The following is a 25,242-nucleotide window of genomic DNA, read 5'->3' as shown; positions in this document are numbered from 1 at the left end:
TGAACTGGAGTCATGATCAGTATGTTTTCTGCCTTGGCTCATTGTGTTGACCTGCATTAGTAGGCTTTGTGTTTGGTTGCTTAAACTAGAGAAATGCATGGCCAAAGTCAGCATCTGTTATACTGACATCATTTCCCCATTTACCAATCCAACACATGCTAATTTTCAACACAGAAAGGTTCTTGTAGCAGAACAGGCTCCTTCTAATCTTGGGTTAACACTTGAACTGACACATTAATGCATATAAAAAAAAGAATCGAGTCTCTAGAAGTTTTTTTAAAAAGGTATTTTGTGAAATAAAGTTACACATCTATAACATAAAAATCCCTTCTTAAAACTATATCTTTCTACACACATATATTTTTATCACTTTGAGCAGACATTTTTCATCTGTTCAGGAGGAATTCTGCAATTGCATTTGAAATGAGTTTACATAAATCAAACTGTGCACAACACACGGGTGTTATTTCTCAAAAAAATACTATATTTTGCTTTTATGGGATTTGAGATAGCATGATATCAGCCACATAGAAGGCAGAAAACACACATTTCAGTTTTAAAAGCATTTGTACTGTACTATGTATGTGCATATTTTGGATATCCTAGAGAAAAGACTATCTTTGAATATCATTCACTAATAAAAAGGAAATTATAAATTTAAACATTTCTCTCTTTGTTTATTCAATTTGCTTCATTTACTTCTAGTGTTATCTAAGCCTGTGAATCTACCAATTGCCAACATAAGCTGCAGTGCTTTCTAGGGCAAAACTGTCAGACATTCATCTGCATTTGAATACTTCACCCGTTAATGGGTTTCTTGACATTCTGCCATTTTGTGACCATTTTTTTTGAACCTGAAATACCCTAAAGTTTGTGGAATGATGTTTTCTGTGTTGGGTACCCCATGTTTATTCCCATTCCCAAACATCTGCCCAGAAGAGGCCTGAAAGAAAAGAAAAAGAAGCCTGTATTTGACATTCACAGAGAATCAGGTTTTCAACATTATATATAAGGTTCCAATAGGGTACTATTAGAACTCATAATTGCTGGCACTGGAAAAAATTAGGCACTTTGAAGGTGAAACTTTAGTGGGTTCCTAAGGGTTCAGAAAAGACAAAACCAAGTATCAAATTACCCACTTGAGCCTGAGAGTAGCACCAATACTGGGAGATCCTCATTTGCTAAATCTAAGATACTTAGAAGATAAAATTTCTTACTAGAAGGCTACTAGAGGGCACTGGTCTCTCAGTGTTGGAATAAGGTACACTACAGGACCTCTTCCCTTTGGGAAAGGCAACTTTTTATTATTTATCAATGATCTTTAATATATTAACATTACATTATCTGAGAGAGGCATCAGGCTAAGAGAAGCCCTCTATGCAATTCTCAACTGTTTGTTTTTATTTAATTAAATGACTCTTGGTCACATGTCAAGGGTATTGTAAGTGGCAACAGAATCCTTGAAAATGAAAGTTGTGCTTTAGTATCATTTCTCAAGAGAGAGAATAAGAATGATAACACCTTAACAGGAGGTGCAATGGCAGTCTCATTTGGGAAATATATGGGTGTGGTGTTTTACTCTATTATTGAAGAAGAAAGGATAATTATGAGTGCCTGTCCTATCACGGTCAGTAGAAACACCACTGGGAACACTGCCAGTGGATGGAGGCTATTAAGGCTGGTCCTTTTAGGACTTCAGAATTTCATATTATTTTAACCTTTATCTATTATCTTTATTACCTCATCATCCCATAAAAACAAACTTATAGTAAATGCATTCATTCAAGCATTGCCACCACTGAGAAGATAATGCTGGTGTCAGCTTTTAAAACCTCAAACTTCTCCTGGCTTGCTGGGTAGTTAACTAGAAGGCTGTCTACAGTGGAAAGAGTCTTCTTAGTCTTCTTTCTAGATCCAGCATTTCGGAACAGCTGATTCAAAATCAGCCTCTCTGATGAGGGATAAAATTCACAAGGAGAGTCAACAAGTTCCAAAGTAGTTTTCTATTCTAGTATCAGCATGATGTGCTCCTTCTAAGTTCCTAAAACTCCGCCTTTCTAGGTTTGGTCTAACTCACGGAATGCTCTGCTTCCCCAGGGCTCCTCCTACCATAGTAGCTTTTGTTTAAAAGCTTCTACTCTTTGGGGAAAATTATTGTAAAACAGAACTAATAATATTTACAGTCACACAGTTGTTCTGAAGACTAAATGAAATACATGAGTTGTACATAAAGTACTTAGTTCTGTATTTTCCCAGAGTAAATACTTTACACCTACTCATCCCCTCTGCTATTTCCACTGTTATTACCAACACCATTTTCACAGAATTTTAAGGTGAAAAGCTTCTTGGAGCCAAAGGAATATATTTTTGGTTTCAAAACAAAACTTATTTTGAACTAATTATAGATTCACAGAAAATCACAAAGATAATACAGAGAGTTCCTGTGTATCCTTCATTCTGTTTCTCCTAATGGTTACATCTTTTTTCCCCCTTTTTTTCTTTTTACAGCTGCACCTGTGGCATATAGAAGTTCCCGTGCCAGGGGCTGAACTGGAGCTGCAGCCGTGGCCTCTGCCAGAGCCACAGCAACAGCAGATCTGAGCTGCACATGCAACCTATGCTGCAGCTTATGGCAATGCCAGATCCTTAACCCATTAAGTGTGGCCAGGGATTGAACTGGCATCCTCACAGAGACAAAGCCCAGGCCTTAACTTGGAACTCCTCAATGGTTACATCTTATGTGAACGTACTACAACATCAAAGCAAGTAAACTGATCACTGATATAATGTGTAGAGTTCTATGTTATTTTATCACACACTTCAACTTACTTACATAACCACCACTGAAATAAGGTAGAGAATACCTCCATCACTGCAAACATCTCTTCATCCTATCCCTTTGGAGCCACACCCAGCCCCCTCCTGATTGTCCTTCCCATGCCTCCACTAATCTGTTTTCCATCTCTATAGTTTTGTTATTTTGAGAGTGTTATTTATACATATATATATGGAATCATGCATTATGTGATAAGATTTTTTTTTTAGGCAACATAATGCTCTTGAGATCCACCCAGGTTGTTGTGTGTATCATCAGTGAGTTCCTTTCTACCTCTGAGTAGTAGTATCTCACCCATCCTGGTACTGAGGAATTTATCTTAAATGTTGGCATTGTAGGCACAGTGATAACTGACAAATACTTTTAAGCACTGGAACCATTTCAAGATCTCTCAACACATTCTCTGCCAACAAGAAGGATTAGGCTTAGCCTTTTTTTCTTTCTATAATGGTTTGAAAAGGCAGAACCTAATTGTGTAGACATGGGTGGGATATTTCTTATTCAAAGAAAAATATTTTAAAGTCATTTTAGAACATTTCTTATTTACTAATTTACATATTGACTGAAAATAATTCTTGTATGTTTTAAAAGCTTTAGCTGCTAAACTCTTGTTAGCCTCCCTTGAGGCTACATTAAGACAATATATTATCTCCCATCTATATTGAGAGAATAAGAACATGCATTTTTAAACATGTGTAATCACACTGACTTTTCTATATAAATCCAAATGAGTGACACTTCATTATAGGTGGCAAAATGTCCTAAACTCTCATACAAATTTGTGTTCTTGGTTAAACAAGTAGTGTATGGTAGTATAAAGCCAAGCCATTGGATTATGAACAACTTTGGTATGAGGTAACAATATTTGATGAATTAACAGAAGAGGGTCATTAGACTATGAGAATTCTAGAATGCCGGTGGTTAAGAAATGGTAGCACTTGTTATTAGCAATTATTAGATCATCAGTTCCTTGAAGGCAGAGGCTATCTTTTACAGATATGTACATCCCTTGAACTCAGCACAATGCTTGGAACAAAGGAGATGTTTAATCAGTATGTGCTGAATTAACGTATATTGTAGGAAACAACTTGGGAATTCAGTTCAAAACAGGCAAATCCCTTATTATGATGCTTTGCCTGGATACCCCAGTCATTTCTCTTCTCCAAGTAGGGTTATAAATGGCTCGTTGAACTTCTTGCCTTGTGCACAGGGTTCTCTATCATCTCTGGGGTTATACCTCAGTCAAATGAAGCAGAATTACCCAAGAAACAATCCAGACTGTTTATACAACTGTCCGTTAGAAGCCAGTATCCATTGGATTTGGGACCCTGGAAGATACCTAAATTTGCAGATGCTCAAGTCCCTCATATAAAATAGTGTAGCACAATGAATACAGTTAGTATCCATAACTGGTGGATACAGAGTGCTGACTGTACTCCTGTACCATGTGAACTGGTGTGCTGGTAGATGTCTAACAACTGGCTCTACAAGCAAAACAAAACACAGAAGAACTTGGGCTTTGCCAATTTCTGTGGTGTAAATACTCCTATCAGGGCTGAGTTCAGGTCCCCAAAAAGAATTCATCAAATGCTGAACCGAGGATACATAGGCTTAGCTCCTGCCAATAAGAACTGGCTTCAATACCTAACAGCCTTTTCTTACTTCATCAAAATACATACTTAGGGGAAGGTCCTGGATAGAGTTGGACCTTGGGAATTCAGCTTTCCTCAGATCTGGGCTTTTCTCTGAGATGATACCACTGTCTCCTCTCTCCTCCCAGGTACTCTGACAGTCAACCCAGTGTGGAGAATTTCAATCCCCTTCCAGTTCTTTTGACCAGTTCATTCTGTTCAAAGAATGTGTGTCCTGATGATTTGTGAGTCATGATATCCTAGAAGTTTTAAGGGCTCAGCTACACATGCCCTGCCCTATACATGCAGGCTAAAGAGAAATAATACTGCAGTGTGGATGAGCGATGTTTATGTAACCCAAGAGTGACTGATCTCACCCGTATCATGTTCCTTCAATAACGCACTTAAATGAAGGAGGTTATTTTGTTTCTTTGTTTGTTTTGCTTTGTGCTACACTTATTTTCAACCACATTCAAAAGGCTTTAGTAAAAGCAGCCTGTCTCATACTAAGTACAAATGAATTTCTTTAGGAGCACAGAAGAGCCAATGTCTGCTTACGGAAGAAAAAAAAAGCTGGAATGTTGTTGGTACAAAGGCTCTATTTCTGGTAGAAATTGTTTCACATGATTAATGTTAACCTTGTCAACACTAGGTTCAATAATGGAAACATGTACTAACTGGAGGTAGAGTGGTTATACTAACAAGTCATTATTCCTTCCTCCAAGTCTTACTTGATTTAATAAGTTAGAAGGTTATGCTACCGGGATGGCTTATGACTGGGTAACAAAGGGATCTAAAGCAGATTCTAGACCAGTGGCACCTAAATTTAACTGATCATAGCAACAATTTGGAGGAGCTTATTAACTGTATACACTCTTCAACTCTACCTACCGTGAGAGGGGTACTGTACTGCAAATTTAAATTCTACAATTTTTGCCACTAAAACTGTGATCTCCAGGGCAGAAGCATGGATGACTACCTTGGGGCTTGTTAAAACTGCAGAAGCTATGGACCAACCCCAGACTTGAAATAAGAATCTGAATTTAACAAGATCCCCAAGTAACTTCTACTTGTGTTAAAGTTTGAAACTCACAGCTAAATTTTTGTGAACACCAATTCTAAAACTCCCTACCAAAATAGAATCAATCTGTTGCCAGAAAGTAGTGGAGAAAAAAAAAGTTACTTTATTTCATTGACTTATTTATTCATTAGTTCAAAGAGACTCACAGTGGATAATGATAAAAGACATAAAGTAACAAATACATTTAAAATATGGCTGAAATCAAGCATAGGAAGGTTAGAAGGGTAGGAAACAATCTTAGTATAATAAAGGGAGATTCTAGAAGCCAAAGACAGGTCAACATGGTAGACAGACGAAAAAAGAGTATATTTCTTTCTGACTGATAAAAAAAAAACAAACAAAAATTCCTCCTAAAGGAAACACAAACAAAAAAAAAACCCAAAACCATATATAATTTTTTTTTTTTGCTTTTTAGGGCCACACCCTTTTCTAGGGCCGCTCCTGAGGTATAGGGAGGTTCCCAGGCTAGGGGTCCAATAGGAGCTACAGTTGCCGGCTTACACCACAGCAACAGCAACACCAGATCTGAGCCACATCTGTGACCCACACCATAGCTCATGGCAACAGCAGATCCTTAATCCACTAAGCGAGGCCAAGGTTTGAACCTTCAACCTCATGGTTCCTAGTTGGATTTGTTTCCACTATGCCATGACGGGAACTCCCAAAACCATATAATTTTTGAAAAGACAAATTTTCCTCCTGAGTTTATACTTTAAAATTTTATTGGAAATCCTTTTTCTATAAAGAACTATGGACTTCAGAATGGGTTATGCCTTCACAGCAGTTTAACAGAGGACTCAAGAGATTTTGGTAGTAGGACAGTACAGGTGGCCCTCAGTATCTGCAGGTTCTAAATCCATGGTTGGTTGAATCTGTCCACATTGGAACTTGTGGATGCAGAGAGCTGACAATACATGGTTTCAATACTTAGTGATGCCTTAGGCTGAAATCCTGAGTTATATTTTAAATTCTAATTCACTGAAGGCATTTCTTTGGGGGAAATGACATAAGGGAGTGTCAAAATATTTATCCTTCAGATTTTTGTATACCCCTTCAGCTGGCTTTATGCCACCAGAACCACGCCAAGAGCATCTTAGCTCAGTCCTCACATGGCAGCCTAAGTCAGTCTTTGGTCCTAATTCTAATTCACCATTGTGGTAAAATGGGGCCTTTCAGACATGGGTGGAGTCTCTGATGCCCGATGTTTCTCTTCTGCAGAAGGGTTTTGGATTCAGAGTCCTGATCCAAATCAGAAGCTGTGCTAGGTAGACTATATTCAACTTAAAAACAAACAAGTGACAACAACAACAAAGACAGGAGTTCCTGCTGTGGTGCAGTGGGTTAAGAATCCAACTGTAGCAGCTTGGGTCACTGCGGAAACAAGGGTTCAATCCCTGGCCTGGCACAGTGGGTTAAAGGATTTGGCATTGCCACAGCTACAGTGTAGGTTGAAGCTGCAGCTATCTGGCCTGGGAACTTCCATACACCATGGGGGTGGTCATAAAAATAGAAGACAAACAAATAGACAAACAACCCCTTCAGTTGAGGCTAGACTTCCAGTTTTAGGAGAGTGGTTCTGAAAGTGTGGTGTTGGACCAGCAGCCTCAGCATCACCTGGAAACTTGTTAGAAATGCAAATCCTCAAGCTCTACCCCAGCACTGCTGTCAGAAATTCTAGAAGTAGGGCTCAGTAATTTGTGTTTTAACAAGTCCTCCAGTGATTCTGATGCATGGTAAAGTTGGAGAATCAATACTATAGGGAAACTTAATTGCCTTCTGATCTGATCAGTTAGAACAGTAATTCTCTTGTCATCATACCTGGACAATTTTAAGGAATAACAAGGCCCAGGGTCCCAGGCCCAGAGATTGAATTAGCTGGCATGGAGGATGGTATGGTATGGGCTATTACAAAGCTCCCAGATGACTGTAATCTCCAGCAAACTTGAGAACCACAGAAACAGGGTTTACTGGAGAATTTAGGCTGTCTATATTAAAGGCTTTGGGTATGGATATTAGTTAAAAACAGAAAAATAAGGAGTTCCCATTGTGGCTCAGTGGGTTATGAACCCAACTGGTATTCATGAGGATGCAGGTTCAATCCCTGGCCTTTCTCAGTGGGTTAAGTATCTGGCTTTGCCAGGAGCTGTGGTGTAGGTCACAGACATGGCTCACATCCCCCATTGCTGTGGCCGTGGCATAGGCTGGCAGCTGCAGCTCCAAGTTGACCACTAGCCTGGGAATTTCCATGTCATAGGTTTGGCCATAAAAAGAGAAACAAACAAACAAACAAAACTCAGCAAAATAAAACCACTTCTTTATATTGCTATGAACACTTTTAGATTTGCAAAAAGTTTTCACATGTGATCTTTTTTAGTTTTAATGGAAATAGCCCACTCTTTTTACTGATAAATGAAGGCTTAGTAACCTGTTAAAGATATCAAATTTGAATTTGAGATCCAAGGGCATAGCTTTCCCTCTTCATGTTGAGCTAAGTAAGGTTCCTGCCTAGATGACTACATTAGGATAAGAAAGGCATCCATCCTCTCACTGGATGCTGATCACACTCAGCCCATTTGACTATTTTGAAATCTGGCTCAACGAGGCAGTTGAGAAATCAGACTTAGATGCAGATGAGCACTTGTGAAAGTCCCTGTGAAATAACTTTAGTTAAGCCTTAATGTTTTCCTAATTTGCAAGCCAAACATTGGGACAAATGCCAAATCAACCAAATAATTGCTTAAGGCTGCACCTCACTTTAATTGGACCATTGGTTCCTTAATGGTATTGAAGTGTCCTGCCAGGGTCTGATGTCCTCCACCACACAAGCCAGGAGAAGCCCCAGGGTCCTGAACCATCAGATGGAAACTCCTTGGAGCAAGGATACTTCTAATCCCTTATATACTCCTGGCAAAGTCAGGTCATGTTGAAGACCACTGGGAAGACACCAGTTTGCTCTTAGGAACAATAATCCCATTTCAAAATCAAAGATACTCTGGTGACACTGCCCGTTACCACCCAGGCAAACTGGACAAAGTAACCAAGCATCTTGTTTCTGGCACACTTACTTGTCTTCTGCAGAGAATTCTTTTGGTGCCCTCACACATTCTTTATTTCTGGCCCCAGCTTCTGTGAGCATTGGCTGCTTACCCCCTCCAGCTGACCCTTCTCAGGGAAATTGAGAGATTTTGCTTTATCTGCCCTGCCAGTTACCACCACCTCAATGGGGCAGCCCAATGAAAGACTGATACAGAGGTTTTAAAAAAGACTGGCCTACTTGCCTTGGGTGGGAATAATTCTGAGCCAGAGTTTATGCCTCAGGTATTTCCCTCCAGGATGGGATAGGACTTCACCCAAGACCCAGCTCCTCCATCCCCTAGCTTGCTTTCTCTTGCAGATTCAATTTTCCCCATGATTATAAGACTCTATTCACTCTAATTCCAATGCTTTCATGTGTGGAGAGAAGGATGAGATGATGTGACACTCAGGGAACTGTGTAGCATCTCAGGGATGCCTATGAGTATACATCACAGCAGTGAACCTAATCCACAACACAGGCTAATCCAAGGGAACATCTGGGAACACTCACCTTGAGGAATAATAAACTATTAGTTGCAGCAGGTTGGTCACAAACAAGGACATTTCTATTTGACAGACCCAGGCCTACTCTACCACGCTGACCTCAAGGCAAATGGCTCTCTATGGCATTTGCCCATCCAGTGAATAAATCACCTAGCACCTAAGTTAATTATACAGCAGTTTCAATTCATTAAACATAGATATGTTACATATACATTAAACACCCAAGACAGAACCCATAAAGCAAGACCAAGGGAAAAGCCTATTAAATATATGCTTCCTAACCATCTCTTATTCATGACGTTAGAGCTATTACCTGGCCTGAAAAGGAATCTCCTCTCTAGCATTGGAGGACACTGATGTGTGATGGGTAGCTGAAACCAATATCCTCTTTTTTCCTTCCTTGCACTGAAGTATCTTTTTTTAATTTTGTTTCTTTGTTCAATTCAACCTACCTAAGATTCTAATAGAGGGAATAACTAACCAGTTATTTGATTCATTAAGAGTCAAACTATTACCATTTGGTAAGAAACAAAGTGACTTGTGAAAACACTCATACTAGAGCTTACCCAAGTTAACCAATATTAATGTATATGTATTTTTACATAGTCAAATGTCTTCTTCATTCATTTAAGGTGGACTCTAGGGAATTACCCATTCGATACTTCCCTTCAATTCACTTGGAATATATTAATGTACTTTTTTTTTTTTTTGGTGGAGGGGTGGGGTGGCAGGAAAAGTAAGATATTAAAGAGGGAACTTCTAAGTTGTTCAAGATCCTCCAAAACTGGCCCTTGATTAAAATTTCCATCTTTCTCTTTCAAATTTAAACTCTGCCCACATGCTTTTTGTATTTTAATCAAATATTTTGAAGAACATTCAGGATTCTCCATGGGCAAGAAACTATGCAGAGATTTTTAAACTTTAAACCTTTGTTCAAGCCATTTCGCTATGATTTGCAATATTCCTGGTCCCCCCACCCTTTTTTGGCCTGTATAAACATAAATTATTTTTTAAGGCTCAGCTGACTAGCCCAGTCCATTAATTAAATTCTCACCCTAAATTTCTGGAAGACTTACTATCTTTACTACTGTTTTTCCTGTATCATTTATGACATGTTTTACTGTTCTCAAATTCAACATGGTTGAGATGGGGGGGCTAAATAATTTCTCAGGCATTTTCATCTTATCTTCACTGCTCCAGCTTGCTGATCTCAAGGGATGTACGAACGGCCTCAGACCAGTGATTTATTTGGAATTAGTTCCAAATGGAAATGATTTGAAATAAGCCTCTGAATGTAGGAGCTGAAGCAGTGACTACCATCCCATAGGCCTTGAACCCTGGGTGGGAGGATGGGAAAGGATCTGGTAAAGATCCTGGGATATGTATATCAGATAGAGAGATAGATAGATGATAGATAAATACATAAGCAGATAGATAGATGGATGAACACATAGGTAGGTGGCAGGTAGATAGTTTGGCAGATTCATAGATAGATGGATAGATTAGATAGAATAGATAGATAAAGAGACAGAGAGACAGATAGAGACGGCTGTATATACACATACCCATCTCATATATACTGTTATGTTCAGCTGTGGGTAGGTGCTCATTTCACAGCCTTTCTTACTTCAGACTTAGTCATCCTCTGTCTTTACCCCATGATTATATCCCATGCTTCTCAGTCATTTTATACTAGCAGATTTTCTTATTTTACAAAGGCACCCACAAAATCTTTTAAAATTATAATGGTGTCCCCAGACCTATAAATTGGCAAGCACTTACCCACACACCCTAGGGGGGATTAGCACAATGTGATTTATTCCTTAGGCCACGTCCCCTCAGGTTTCGCTCTTCTTCTAACCAAGTGACACAAGGTTTAATAAAAAATACATTTCTTTTTGCAAAAAATCCTATGTAATCTACTATTGTGAATCGTGCTCAAAACAATCAGTTCCAACTACCAATAATCATAACCAACCCCAGGCAGGGTGGGACCATCGTGCCTGTCCTGGAGAAAGTTGGAATTACTGTATTCAACATTTATATGATGGCAAGTACATGTGTTTAGGCTTCCAAAAAGGTCTTCCTTACAGGAGGTCAAGCCATGCTGATGATTATTCCGGGAGCACAGAATTCTCTTAGGCTACTCTGAAAAAGACTGCAGCCTCATAAACTCTCACAAATTCTTGTCTTGGATAGGATGTTGGTTCAAGTAAAGAACTTGGTGAGATGAACAATGGTGGAAGCTTTTCCTTCCTTTTTTACCTTGCACAGGGTAGAAGGACATTCAACTTATCAATGTCGGATCTATATGCTAGGCACCAAGGAGTGAGGTGCAAAGGGCAAGTCAGGGAGTTCTCCCTGTGGTGCAATGAGATCAGCAGCATCTCTGCAGTGCGAGGATGCAGGTTTGATCCCCAGCCCAACACAGTTGGTTAAAGGATGCAGTGTTGCTGCAAGAGTGGCTCAGATCTGATCTCTGACCCGGAAACTCCACATGCCACAGGGCAGTTTTAAAAAAAAAAAAAAATTCAAGTTAAGACTCTAACTTGGGCAAATTATGAAGATTTATGGAAACTGGGCAAACTATCAAGACTTATAGAATCAACTCTTTCTGTGCGTGCTGCTTTTCTCTTAGTTTTAATCTTTCTTTTCTCTCCCTCTTTTTTTTTTTTTTTTTTTTGTCTTTTTAGGGCTGCATCCATGGCATGTGGAGGTTCCCAGGCTACGGGTCTAATCAGAGCTACAGCTGCAGGCCCACACCAGAGCCACAGCAACACCAGATCTGAGCCACATCTGCAACCTACATCACAGTTCTCGGCAATGCCGGATCCTTAACCCACTGAGTGAGGCCGGGGATTGAACCTGCAACCTCATGCTTCCTAGTCAGATTCGTTTCCACTGCGCCACAATGGGAACTCCAGTTTTAATCTTTCTATTATGTTCTCCCTAAGAGGAACTGGTGCTTAGATACTTTAGATAAATCCTGAAGTCAGAGGCAAGATTTTTCTAGGAGACAAATGCAAATTGATAGCCTGAAATTTTTTTTCTTCACTGTCCACAGGTTTGTTAATTTACTTATGTTTTCAATGACTTACTTAACTTATTAGTTCCTTTTTAAAGATAGTCTCTCAACTCCTTCATCGCTCACCAGTCATTCTTACACCCATTCATTATTTATTGAGTATGTACTATGTGCTTCAATATTGTATTGAGTCCTGAGGATTAAATGATAAGTTAAACTAAATGTAGTCCTGATCATGGGGAAGTTAAAGTGCAGTTAAGAGAAAAAGACAGAAAAATCACACAAACAAATTTAAAAGGCAATGATAGCATCTGTTAGAAAGGACAGTTAAAAGGCAGGATGAAAACCATAATGGGGAGTTGACCTTGGCAGAGAGCCAGGAGTGACTTCCTGAGGAAGACCCAGGGAGCCAGAAGAGGGAGCCTAGGAAGGAGGCAGTGAAATGAAGAAGGAACAGAGAAGCATTCTAGGCAGAGGAAAGAGTGTGGGCCATTGCCTGTGGAGGAAGGGAGGGTGGTGAAAATGCAGCACAGAAAGGTTAGCATTGCTGAAGAGCCAAGGGAGAGGGGCACATGGTGAGAGATGTAGCTGGAGGGGCAGACCACTTGCGCAGTCTATAAAATTCAGATGTGAAAGAACAAGATGCCCTCTGCCAGCTGTTCAAATACACCTTCCCACACCAAGCTCTCCAAGCTCAAGTTTGCACCCTATCAGAGTGATAGCAACAGACTCCAAAGCACTTCAGAAACTTTGCTCAATTTGGAAGAGGGGTCAATAGAAAAATAAAAATGAGAGCCAAGGGAACTGCGTTACCCCCTTTGTAAGCATCAGAAGAAACTGATTTAGAAAGTGATCTCTTACTATTGCTTCTAGAATGCATTCCTTGTTTCTTGAGCAATATCTTCAGTCTAAAGATTTCTTGACCCTTTTTCCTTGGATTGAACACTTATGCCTGGCAAAGCACATGTTAGTTCAGTGATTTAAAGAGTGTTTTTCTTTCTAACATAAAGACTTACCTATAACGCTAAGCTCTGCACTGGAAAAGATAACTCCATGTTTATTTTCTGCCACACACTGATACATGCCAGCATCTGAGAGGTTCACTATTGTTATGTTGAGTGTTCCTTGCTCGATATGAATTCTATCCTGTGAAAGAAAAGAGGAATACAAAACAATGACCTTCTGCAACTGAGACCTTAAGGCAATTTTGCTACATGCTGTATCAAAGGGGCCTAATGGGAAGAAAATAGCCATCATATAAGCAATTTACATAACATGCCTCTTTGTCTGTCAACTAAATTTGTGGTAGGTCAAATGCTAAATGAAACAACCTATATATCAGCTCGTAAATGGAATTTAAATTGTAGGATTCTCTTGAGTTTTCATTGATTTAATAGGGAAACCATTCAGATTAATCTCTCCTCTAAAGAGTGGAACTTGAAAATAAAATAAAATGCTTTTTTTTTTTTTTCCCTCTAAGGTTTTCTTTGTGCTAACTAGAGGTGAAAAGGGGCTGGGAAATACAAGTAAATTTATTGTTTAGAGTAGTTAAAACACTCAAATTATGAGCAGGCAACATTTTGAAGGTTAACAGGATTGTAATCTCAGATGAAGCAGACAAATATTTAATGTCGGTTGAAGTTTACTAAGAAAAAGAGTAGGTATTAATAATTTAACTTTCCTTACTCAATTGCTGTCGGTGGCATGATCCAAGCTTTGGACCATCTGCTACTAGCAAATCTGAAGAAAGCAAAATCAGTGTATGGAACAACAGACCATCCCCATTCATCAGCCTGAGGCAAGGCAACCTGCATGACCAATTTTTATAAGTACCCCAAAGGATCTCCACTTTCCTAGGAGACCTTCCATTTAAATATGCACAATATATAAAGACATAGTGGTTTTCTGTTTGCCTCAGGGCTGTGATTTAGCTGGGTGGACACCATATAGGTTTGGGCCCAAATCTAGGCATCTACATTCCCTTACGTTAAATGAAGGGAGGAAATGCCAGTTACCTGGATTCCTACACTCTAGCGATTTGAGTTTGGCTTCTAGAATTGAGAGAATCATGGGGGAGCCAGAATCCTCCAGCGACTGGTCCACTCCCTGTGGGTGGCAGGGAATGGACCAGGTTCATCACATTAGCCTGTTTCTGCCTCTCACACTGATAACCCAGACAGTGCCCAGAGCAGGCACTCTTCCCTGAGAGGAAACTGAGCAAGAAAAACTGGCTCTCAACTTAGGGCCTGAGGAAAATGTCAAATTTCAATGAAGATTTGGATTCAATAGGAACAAACAGAAGGAAAATCAAACTGGACACAATTGCTCCTCATTTTGAGGTCCTCCCCTGCTTTGTTCTGAGCTCTCTGTCAGAGGCAGCTCCCAGTGGACAGGCATTCTGTACCCTGTAAAGGAGCCTCCCCTCATAATGTGTTCTACCTCCTAGGTACTCCTTTCACAAGCAAGGTACTAGTTCCCTCAGGTGTGAAGTATGATGACAGCACAGCTGAGTCTGTTTCTGGAAAGTGCTCTTGGCTGAAAGAACTTCCCAAATTCAATGACTGGGTCAATGTGGGTTACAAAGGCAGGGCCTCCTCTCAATTTGGGAAACTAACTTAAAGGCCACATGCTCTAGAGCGCCCCCTTCGAGGCCTCTATTGAAATTACATGATTGTTTAAATTCTCCCTCCTAATCTGGCTTCATGGGCTCCTTCAGAGGTGAGGCCCCCTGAAAGCACTCCCAACATACCTTCTGCAGGCAATTCGCTGCTTCAGAGTCTGTTTTGAGAAAATCCAAAGTCACAGGGCTATTTTTGAAATACTTTCAAAGAGGATTTAAGCTTTTCTTCCTTTTGTGCCATATCTCCTCCCCTATGTAACTTCCTTTAGAAATTTTCCATATAACCAGTTTTGAAAACATTATTCAGGCAAACTTTGGTAGTTCTAAATCCAGGAGACATTTACTATCTGGATCTTGGCTACGTGACTTACTAATGATGTGATATTAGGTGAAATGCTCACTTATGCCCATTTACTGATAAGTTAGCTTCCTAGTCTATAAAATGGGCAGAACAACAGCGTTTATCTCCTCCTGATGAATATCAGATGAGATAGTGTGTTTAATGGTTGGGTAGGAGAGATGAGCACTTGCTGAAGTTGTCTGCGAAGCACACCCTCCAAGTCCTTTATGAATATTACTATAATCTATCATTTCCCCTCACAAAATGAATCATCTCAGTAGAATCTGTATTTCAATGGTTATGTTTCTAAGATTTCTATGGTATTCTTTAAAAAAAATGACCTGCTTATCTTTTCAAAATGTCTTGTTTATTTTTATGGGCATGATTTCTTCACTAATCTCTTGGAGCATCCTAAACAGACTTGTTCCTATTTCTTTGTTAGACTGTTCTATAGGTTGGTTCCCTTTCTTAAAAAAGAAAAAAAAATTTTTTTTCATATGATTTGGAATATTGGTGTATGGGTTTATTCTGAAAAGGAGTTACTTTTATTTGTCTTTTCCCCCTTAGAAGTTTTGGGCCTGCTTCCACCTCGTCCCTGGGGTGCTGGTCCAAAAACAGATCTACTCATGGCTTCTCTCAGGTTCCGACTTGCAAGGATGCTACTGCAGCGCTCGTCCAGGGCCAGGGGCAGGTGTGAGGGAGAGGTGGAGGGGGGCACAACTGGTACCTTCTACTTCTCTTATTCTATGGTGTCCTATTTAGCCTGGCAGCAATCTGGCTGCTATTTTCTCTTAAGTCTTAGTTATAAGGATATCATACCCTCGTCTCTAGAGAGGATTTTTTTTATACCTGAGCTCTCCACTGCCTGCCCCCAGACTACAGCCTGAAGCCTCCAGCCTCTATCATCACTTTTAGTTTTGTTCTATTTCTGTTGCATTAGAGATGTTAAACATGTGTTTCCTTATGTCATGACTACATCTTTGAGGCAGAGTGGATGTTTACTGGTGAATGTATTTGACCATGTTGTCCACCAGTCTCCCCAGACAGCAGACAAGAATAAAACCACATTGAAGGTGAGAATTTGAATGCTGAGAAGTCTGAATGACTCACTCACACTTGTCTAGTGTACACACAAGCCTGTGTCTTAGCAGACACAGATCCAGATCTTCAGCATAACTTTCCAGTTGTGAAGCCAGAGAGCCAGTACAGATGCCTAACAAGGCTGAACAAGGCTGGAGAATTGGATTTATGTGTAATTTCTATTTATCAACTGCATTCACTTTCACTTTTTCTACAATTAATGGCATTTTGTTGCAAATTACTTTGGAAATAACTGGTCATTTTTCTGTTTCCATAGCAACGGGGCCCCATTAAACATTGCAGTCAATATCAAGACACAATTATCATCCATTTGCTTACCCGACTTAACAGTGGATCACCATTTTTCAGCCACCTGTATGTAGGCTTAGGCCTCCCATTGGCTTTACATTCCCAGAAGATATTTTCTTCAATGGCCACATGAATGTCATTTATCTTTTGAATCCAATTAGGTTGAGCTATAGCAGTACACAAAGCAAAGATGTACATTCAGTGTATATTCAATCCCTGTTTATCTTATACAATCAAGGGATAAAACTAGGCTTATACTAAAATTCTTTTCAAGAGGGCACACAAATTACAAGCCTGGCTAGAAGTTCAGGGAGTACTTTTAGAAAACACCCCATCCTCTGTCCAACTCTGGGAATGTCCTGTTTTTGTAGCCCACATGGCTGATTTTTTTCATCACTAGTGGCAGAATGAATAAAACTACCATTAGCCATATAGTAAAATTAATTCCTACTCTCAAGTATCTTCTCCTCCTTTTTTCCTTTTAATAGAAATCTCCCACCACCACCATACCATATACAGCTGGGCTCATGTTTTCCTAGGTACACAATGCATTTCTCAGACTCTTGCAGATGGAATGAATGGTATGGTAACCATGGCACAAAGTTCATACCAACAATATGTGCTATGTGTGAAAGTGATGAGAGCAACTTGCAGGTTACTGACTTAATGACACTTGCCCTGGATTCTCATTGCCCTTTCCCACTGATTGGACAAAGTGACCACTGAAATGCTCTGGGCTCAGAGATGAAGTCTTTTGCATAGAATAGAAATGATGACCTGCCAGTCCTGGACCTTGATTGACCTTGTGGAGCAAAGCAGCTCTGGACCCACCTGACTATTTTTGGAGAGACATATGTGAAAGAAACAAACTTCCTATTTAAGCCACTACATTTTTGGATGTCTGTCGATGCATCATGCAGATAATTTTTGTGACTACTTTCTCCTTCAAGACTATCATCATTTGCTATTATTGACTTATTTCATATGGATAGAATGCCATATGAAATACCAGAAGTGTGTAGCTCTAGAATCCCAAATCTTAAATGAGTCCTGTTTGTGGGTTTTTTTTTTTTTTTTTTTAACAAAATTCTTCCTAAGAAATTAGGTCCTGCCCACAGTTTAACACAGGAATTCAAGACAACACTTAATTCTCACATTGACCCATGTCCTACACCACTCCCTTCTCCAAAATTATGCTACATTTCTCTTGCTTCAATGGAAAGCATATTTCCTGTCCTTGTTCTTAAGGGAAATAAAAACAATGTTAACCCACATTCCATAAAATGTCTTCATCAACATCAAGCTTTCCCTAAAGCACAATCCACGCTATTGGTAAATGTAATGGCAACCATATTTAGGCAGAAGATCTTCAGCTCAAAGTTCATACAGGAGAAAAACACACTTATCATTCTGCAGTGTTATTTTCTCACAGGGTACTTCCATAGGGTAATACCAGCAATGTAAACCTAATAGTCAGAATTGATATCAGCATTTAACTAGAAGACACCACTCAGTATTCTTGACATGTCTCTTGGCTGACTTGACCTCAGTATCTTTATTCTGTGAGGCTACCAATTACCTTTAATTCAAAAGACAATTACTAGTATTGAGGCCAGGCTATCTTACCTTCTCAATAAGCAAAACTGGAAAAACATTCAACAAGTCACTTAACCAGCAGAGGTCTCTAGGGCTGTGAATACAAGCTGCTTTTTCCTTTTTACCATCTATAAGCAACTGCATGTTTTTCAAAGAGAAAAATACAATTTTACAAATCATGCACTGATGGGGATGATACATTGCTGCAGATGAGGGGAGGCTGAAAGGGTCAGCTTTAGAAAAAAGTTGTAACATCAACAAGCATTAACTTGAACGAAGGGTTATAACCTTTATCCTTGAAAGAGCTGAAAGTCTGCCAGTGTTCTTTATCTTCATGCTGTTAATGCAAAGGGACCTCAAAAAGTAGCTACCTTTTCAGTTCTCTGCTTGGAGAATTTGATGTGTAATTCTGACAGGGCTAATGGCAGTTGTGTGCCTGATTTCACATTCAACCTGCTGAATATTTACCCCCCACAGAGTTTATGAAAACAAAGAAAACAAGAAAAGCTACAGAAATCTATGTGGAATATTAACGACTAAACCAAACTTTTCAAAGAGAGAAAGGAAGGGAAAAAAAAAAGGAAGGGCAAATGTAACTTATGAAGCAATGTCAAGTTTGAGTTCAAAAAGGAAACATCAAAACCACGTGCAGAGACAGAGATTTCAATGTCATAGATTTCCTGTAACTCTTGGGCTTATTCATTGCTTTCTTTTAAAAATATAGAAAGCTGGAAGCACAACCTTGCAATCTCAAAAAGGAAATGGGGAAGGAAAGGGAGGGCTTTGAGAGGATTTTGAAAAGACCTTGCAAAATTCTAACTAATTAAACACTTCTGAGGACTCATTCTGTCTCTTCCAAGAGGGTTATGGAGGTTAAAGTTCTTGACAAGAATGCTCAATGGTAGTTACTTGTGCGGGTCAAGGTGAAATCAACAATGAATTCTGCCTTTGTGAGACACTGTCAGGTACTTTCCTTTTTGTTTTCTTTTTTTAAGCAAAATTAATTCCTAAGAGCCAAATTTGAAAAGATATAAACATGTTCCTCTTGAAGTGAATATCTGGACATGGGCCCAGGAAGATCAGGAATGGAATATCATATTCTATAAATGGCAAGGAATGAGATAATTTTTCTTTTAACATCCCAATTGCAGATCTACAAGGCAAAAGCCCACACAGTGAAGGCTTCTCCTGCTACTCACTTACACTGGATGAATCATATCTAGGTGGGGAGTTTTTTGGAAAAAGTCCTATGTCTGATGGAAATTGTTCTTATCTCTATGTATCTCTTCTCTTTTTTAACTCAATTTAAACTCATTGGATAACATACGGTCCATTTTAGTGCATAACAGAAAATATTGTTTCCTTTAAAAAACTGTTTATAATGCATATGGGTCCATGGTATTCATTGCTTAATATCTAGGTCTGACTACATTTTATAACTCTATGGCAATAAAAACATTCTGGAGTTTTCACTGTGGCTCAGAGGGTTAAGAACCCAACATAATCTCCATGAGGATGCAGGTTTGATCCCTGACCTCACTCCATGCATTAAGGATCTGGTATTGCTGCAAGCTGAGGCACAGGTTGCAGATGCAGCTTGGATCTGGTGTTGCTGTGGCTGTGGCTTAGGCCTCAGCTGCAGCTCTGATTTGACCCCGAGCCCAGTAACTTCCATATGCTTCAGGTGTGGCCATGAAAACATTAAAAAAAAAAAAAAAAAGTAAAAAACTTCCATGGATAAAAAATAGCTCCAAGAAGGCCTGAACGGGTTGATTCCACCCTATTATTTCAGAAGTTAGGTCTAGATGCCTTATGTCTAAATCCCAAATACTAAAACAGAATTAATTGCATCCACATATTAAAACAGAATCATCTGTTTTGGCCTTTATGATCTTTCAAAGTTTGAATAGAAGAATATTCCCACTAAAACATCTCAAGTTTTGTTTTCAGGATTCAAATTCAAATATAAGGTTAAATGGTTGTGTTTTATTTGACCCTATGACACTGTTAGTCTCTTGGATAGATGAACAAGCTCTTCTTTCAATCTTCTGTTCAATAACTGCTGGAAATGACCCAAGTCAATGTGTAGTCGAGCCACTGGAATCATGCAAGCATCTCAACCAATAACGATTTATAATGCAGACAGATATAATCTGAACTTAGTGGTCAAACAATTCTCAGAGGTATCTGCCTCTCTCGCTGTCTAAACCAGAAATCTCTAATAGAAAGAAATGGTATCATGAGCCTTAAACCTTAGAAATTTAAAAATCTAAAAGCAAGGATATAATGGGGAAAAACCATCTACACTGATACTCCAATGGTGACTCGTAGCCATTCAAAATTATTTCTGGTTGCTTACACAGCCTTGGAGAAGGTGAATCATCCCCATGGAATGCAGAGGTTTGGCTAAAGATACTTAAGATTTATATTGGTAGCAAGCTTTATGAGCCTGAAGATAATTACTTGGCTTTATTTCACCACGTACATAACATAGTTGCTTCCCAAATCTTGATCTCCAGCCTGGAATTTTGGACTGTTGACAGAATTATTGAGATAGTCTCAATAACTCTACCTTGAATCCAATATTCCCAGTATTGGCACGTGACCTCTTCATTTTCTAAGCTTACTATAGAGAGTTTTCCAATTTACCACTACAGTCTTAAACTCCTGATTTCTCACTTGCAAAATCCACTGAAAGGAAGGATCAGCTTAATAGGAAATGCCTGTGTTTTCTGCGGTAGGGTCCAAATTTGATACCCTCTTCCACCATCACAACCATACTCTCCACTCCTTCGAGGCTACACAACAGCAAGCATCAGCCTAATAAGGGGATTCAGATTCAGTTCTATGAAGCACAGAGGGGCATCTTTCAACTAGAACTGCCTTCCATTGCTTTAAATACTGAGAATTTCCCTTTGAAGAAAAAGAAGTGATGTGGCAATTTAACAACACATCCACTTTGAAAATACAATTTTGAGGTATCTGAAGCTTGTCTTTTTCTAAAAAGAGCTTTGAATTTGGAGCCTGGAGATTGAGGGCTTAAGTTTTCTAATTTGAATTGAGGCGAGGTTGGATTTGACGGTGTCTAAAGTCCTTTAATTAAATCTTTACTTACCACTTGAACCATCTGAATTCTTGGATCTCCTGAGTTCTCTGTTTTTTTTTTTTTTTAATTTTTTTGTCTTTTTACCTTTTCTAGGGCCACTCCCTCAGCATATGGAGGTTCCCAGGCTAGCGGTCAAATCAGAGCTGTAGCCACTGATCTATACCAGAGCCACAGCAACGCGGGATCCCAGCCGAATTTTGGACCTACACTACAGCTCACATTCTTAACTCACTGAGCAAGGCCAGGGATCGAACCCAAAGCCTCATGGTTCCTAGTCAGATTTGTTAACCACTGTGCCATGATGGGAACTCCATGGGTTCTCTGTTAATTAGTGCTTCACATCAGACTTTCCTATTTTTAAATTTATTATTATTATTATTATTATTATTTTGTCTTTTTAGGGCTGCACCTGTGGCATATAGAAGTTCCCAGGCTAGGAGTCTGGTCAAAGCTGTAGCAGCAGGTCTACACCACAGCCACAGCAAGACCAGATCTGATCTTTGATAGCAACCTACACCACAGCTCATGGCAATGCTGGATCCTTTACCTCCTGAGTGAGGTCAGGGACCAAACCTGCATCCTCTTGGATACTACTCAGGTTTGTTACTGCTGAGCCACAACAGGAACTCCCAGACTTTCCTACTGATGGTCTCTTCATCTCTTTGGAAGTTACATGGCATTTTCATGTCTGGCAAGGGCAGAGGAGGTGCCATCAGGCCAACAGTCTCACAGACAACAAGGATAAGCCACTATGGAATATAACAACCAACTTCATGAAGGTACACTTAAAGGCAACCAAAAGCAGGTATTTTTCTTTCTATTAACAGGCATTTATTAATAAATAAAACAGATATGATTGTAGGAAGTAATCCATGAGTGAGATTATAGGATAGGATGCATGAATGTGCTTTGTTCACTGTAAATGATGTATGAACTAAGAGAACATTACCATCATTTAATGTTTTTAGGCTAATATTTAAAGTAATCTCTCATGTGGTTCCATCCAATTCTCTCACTCTCTTTCCAAGCCTGCCCAGTGAACACACTGCTCCTGTCAAATAAGAATCTTCTTTGTCCTCAAATCTAGTAAGCCAGTTCCTGCCTCTTATCTTTATTCATAACATCTTGTCTTTCTAGAATGTTCTCTCCCCTTCATCCACTAATCAGTGTTCACTCTGCAGAAACACCTCCTCCATGAAGCCTTCCCTAATCTGCCAACTGCTTTCCTCCTGAACACATACAGTTCATTAGGCACAAAGAGCACAACTTTTCTGTGCCATCATTTATATGTTTTTTGTGTGGGTTGGTTCAACTGTTTTATTGCTAATAACCAATTTCTATAAAAGTACACATTTTTTCTTTTCTCCCCAGATGTGGTATAGTCATTTCAGAACTTGGGAAATAAATCAAGGAATAAAAAAGAATTGGAGGAGTTCCCGTCGTGGCGCAGTGGTTAACGAATCCGACTAGGAACCATGAGGTTGCGGGTTCGGTCCCTGCCCTTGCTCAGTGGGTTAAAGATCCGGCGTTGCCGTGAGCTGTGGTGTAGGTTGCAGACGCGGCTCGGATCCTGCGTTGCTGTGGCTCTGGCGTAGGCCGGTGGCTACAGCTCCGATTCGACCCCTAGCCTGGGAACCTCCATATGCCGCGGAAGCGGCCCAAAGAAATAGCAAAAAAGACAAAAAAAAAAAAAAAAAAAAAAAAAAAGAATTGGAAATTAGCAACATGTTCATTTTTTAAAAAAGGCCTTAAGGCTGGTTCACTAAGCCTACTTCCACCAGTGAACCAACTCATTATCTAGCCTAAAATAGACTAATTTATTTACATTTATTTTCAATCCTCAGCTCAGTCACTGCCTAGTGTTTCTCTGAAGGTTCACTTACTGGGTTGAATTCATCCCTTTTTCCATCCCCTAGCCACCTTCTGTGTAAAATACTACCAATCATGGATGCTATGTGTTTACTGAATATCTCAATCAGCATCCCTTTTATATATATATTTGTCAACCTCATAACAACCTGAAAGTGTAGTGTCATTTTATCCCCGTTTTGCAGATGAGATCCAGAGTCATTAAAGTCCAGATTGAGAAACTGGCTGAGTAAGGAATGGCACATAGGCTTGCTTGGCTTCAATATCTGTATCTATAAGCTCTCAAAACATGCCCCTACCATCAATGGCAATGGGAATATTCTTTTGGGCCCATGGTTCCCAAAGTGTGGTCTAAGGACCACTGGGGTTTCCCAAGTCTCTTTCAAGGAGCCCATGAGGGCTTTTCCTTTCACCTGCACAACTGCGTGAGATCAGATGTTCTTTGTATACTTCAACCAAAACAACAATCATGACAGATTCAATACAGAAGCAGGTACAAGCATCTAGCTCTCTTAGGGAAAGACAAACATTAAAGAGATAAACAAAACCTAAACAATGGCACTTTTTTTTTGTTTGGAAAATTAAATTTTTCTTAAAATATGTTCATTATGTTAACAAGCACTGGTTATGTTACTGTCATTTTAAAAGAAAGTACTAAATTAAATTCTCAGTATTAACTTCTAATAGGTATATATTGGTAGATATAGTCTGCAAAAACACAAGTTCTTTGGAGTACTCAATAATCTTTCAGAGTGAAAAGGGGGCCTGTAACCCAGAATCTGAGAACTCCCTCTTTCAAGAAGTGCAGAAACTTTCAGATAAATGAATCCAAAACTTGCTACAAGTACATTTAAACAATGCTCCTTGATAGATAAAAATTGTAACAGTTGCATCTGCCTTCTGTGACAATACAGAGTGAGAGAATTGACTCGATACACTGTGTGTGATGTGATGTTTTCTTCTCTGGTCTGAAGTTTCTCATGGTTAGGACCCTGTACCCCAACTCTGGTATCACTTCCCAGGAATCATTACTTATGACATGTTCTCACTGTGCATCCCTTGAAAAATTGCAGCAACCCACTTAATTGGAACTGTAGATGAAGTGAAAACAATAAACACTGTTGACTTTCTCTTAAGTGACACTGATGGGAACTGAGGGTCTCAATATCAATTTTGTCTAGGACAATTAAGCAGACTACTGCTTTACTGCAAAATTACCTTATCCACTGTGTTCATTTTTGGGGTCACTCTGTCCTTTAAGCCAAATTGTGGGGCTGAATATTATCTCGTAATCACATATACATAGCACATTTGTGATGAAATTAGTATGCAGTGCTATACGATGCTTCTGTATTCACATATTGATGAACTTAGAGGTATTTAAACACCATGTGCAGTGTCATCAAGCCTAAACTTTTACCTTTAGAGTCACAGGGTCATAGCCCATCAGGTCTAAACATACAGCCACAGATGTACTTTGGAGAGGAGAAAAAAAAAAAAAGAGCTGTTTTGGAATCAATAATCAGGTGATATTCTTAGAAAACAGGAAGTAAAAAAGTCAATTGCAGATGAATGGATTAAGAAGATGTGATACATATATACACTGGATACTACTTAGCCATAAAAAAGAATGAAATAATGCCATTTCAGCAACATGGATACAACTAGAGATTCTCATACTAACTGAGGTAAATCAGAAAGAGAAAGACAAATACCATATGATATCACTTATATGTGAAATTTAAAACAAAGGAGTTCCCATTGTTCCTCAGCGGTAATGAACCCAACTAGGATCCATGAGGATGTGGGTTTGATCCTGGCCTTACTCACTGGGTTAGGGATATAGCATTGCCATGAGCTGTTGTGTAGGCTGGCAGCTGCAGCTCTGATTAGACCCCTAGCCTGGGAACTTCCTTGTGCTGCAGGTGCAGCCCTAAAAAGCTAAATAAATAAATAAATACATAAATACATAAATAAATAAATATGGCACAAATGAACCTAGCTACAAAACAGAAACAGACCAAAAGACATAGAGAACAGACTTGGGTTGCCAAGGGGGAGGAGGAAGGGAATGGGAGGGAAAGGGAGTTTGGGATTAGTAGATGCAACTATTACATTCAGAATGGATAAACAATAAGGTCCTACTGTATATCACAGGGGACTATATTCA

The 25,242-nt window shown here is 39.4% G+C and overlaps 1 protein-coding gene across 50 annotated transcripts in view; it reads right to left on the bottom strand.

Moving 5' to 3' along the window:
- Window positions 1–25,242, bottom strand: part of CNTN4 (contactin 4) — a 1,001,048-nt gene that overhangs the window by 143,819 nt on the left and 831,987 nt on the right. For all 50 annotated transcript variants that reach the window (XR_014823611.1, XR_014823612.1, XM_084989189.1 and 47 more), the window contains 2 exons: window positions 16,532–16,668; window positions 13,169–13,298 (listed from right to left, as the gene is read on the bottom strand). Coding sequence is in view for 48 of the 50 variants with exons in the window: in XM_084989189.1 (XP_084845315.1) it covers window positions 13,169–13,298; window positions 16,532–16,668 (267 nt within the window). In the remaining 2 variants the exon portion in view is untranslated. The remainder of the gene's footprint in view (window positions 1–13,168; window positions 13,299–16,531; window positions 16,669–25,242) is intronic.

The sequence above is a fragment of the Sus scrofa genome, chromosome 13, assembly GCF_054392235.1.
Source record: "Sus scrofa isolate SSC_HxYL_T2T_F1_AM1 chromosome 13, Sscrofa_HxYL_maternal_Yorkshire_Landrace_v2.0, whole genome shotgun sequence".
NCBI lineage: Eukaryota > Metazoa > Chordata > Mammalia > Artiodactyla > Suidae > Sus > Sus scrofa.
Note: the sequence above shows the minus strand (reverse complement) of the source record. Positions and strands in the feature narration are given on the sequence as shown.